The sequence below is a fragment of the Carassius carassius genome, chromosome 46, assembly GCF_963082965.1.
Source record: "Carassius carassius chromosome 46, fCarCar2.1, whole genome shotgun sequence".
In the NCBI taxonomy this organism is placed as follows: Eukaryota; Metazoa; Chordata; class Actinopteri; order Cypriniformes; family Cyprinidae; genus Carassius; species Carassius carassius.
This window is the reverse complement of record NC_081800.1, coordinates 26,237,610-26,238,358: the sequence shown is the minus strand read 5'-3', so window position 1 is coordinate 26,238,358 and position 749 is coordinate 26,237,610. Positions and strand designations below refer to the sequence as shown.

The window sequence follows — 749 nt, the reverse complement described above, 5'->3', positions numbered from 1 at the left end:
GCATCGAGGCGCTGCAGGACCGTCTGTGTGACGTCCTGCAGGCGTACATCCGGATCCATCACCCCGCCGGGCGTCTGCTGTACGCCAAGATGATCCAGAAGCTGGCGGACCTGCGCAGCCTGAACGAGGAGCACTCCAAGCAATACCGCTCGCTCTCCTTCCAGCCCGAGCACAGCATGCAGCTGACGCCGCTAGTGCTGGAAGTGTTCGGCAGCGAGGTGTCCTAGCATCCCAGAGCCCCCCCGACACCGCTAGAGCGTCACCGCTCACTCGACGGGGGGCTGAAGGGATGCACGAGCGAGCGGGTGGATGCACAGGTCGGGATTCCCGCTTTTAAGCTACGGGGAATTCCGAAAGGAATGTATTAACGATGTATAAATAGAACGATGCATATAAACTAATATTTATATTTAAGAGAGAGAGAGAGAGATGTATGGCCAGGTGTTCCTCTGGTGTAATAGGATAAGCAGGCTCTTCTAGTTGTGTGTGTGTGTGTGTGTGTGTGTGTGTGTGTGTGTGTGTGTGTGTGTGTGTGTGTGTGACGAAATCAAATGCAATTCGAATTCACAAATGGCTCTGTTCCGAAACCTAGAGAGTGCCCTACGTAGGCGGCATTCTGAGACGTGTGCATTTATATCACATTGCAACGGAAAAAATAAAATGCATCCCTGGAATGCAGGGATGTAGGAATAATTTGAATGTATACATCAGTTGCATTGTTGCGTTTCAAAAACAGTAAAATTATGTAC

The 749-nt window shown here is 50.7% G+C and overlaps 1 protein-coding gene across 6 annotated transcripts in view; it reads left to right on the top strand.

Annotated features, from left to right (window-relative positions):
• LOC132129347 (vitamin D3 receptor A) overlaps window positions 1-476 on the top strand; it is a 45,404-nt gene extending 44,928 nt beyond the window's left edge. For all 6 annotated transcript variants that reach the window (XM_059540901.1, XM_059540899.1, XM_059540900.1 and 3 more), the window contains one exon: window positions 1-476. This exon is cut by the window's left edge and continues 27 nt beyond it. In XM_059540901.1, the coding sequence (XP_059396884.1) occupies window positions 1-227 (227 nt within the window). In that variant the 3' untranslated portion in view covers window positions 228-476.
• The last annotated feature ends 273 nt before the right edge of the window (window positions 477-749 follow it).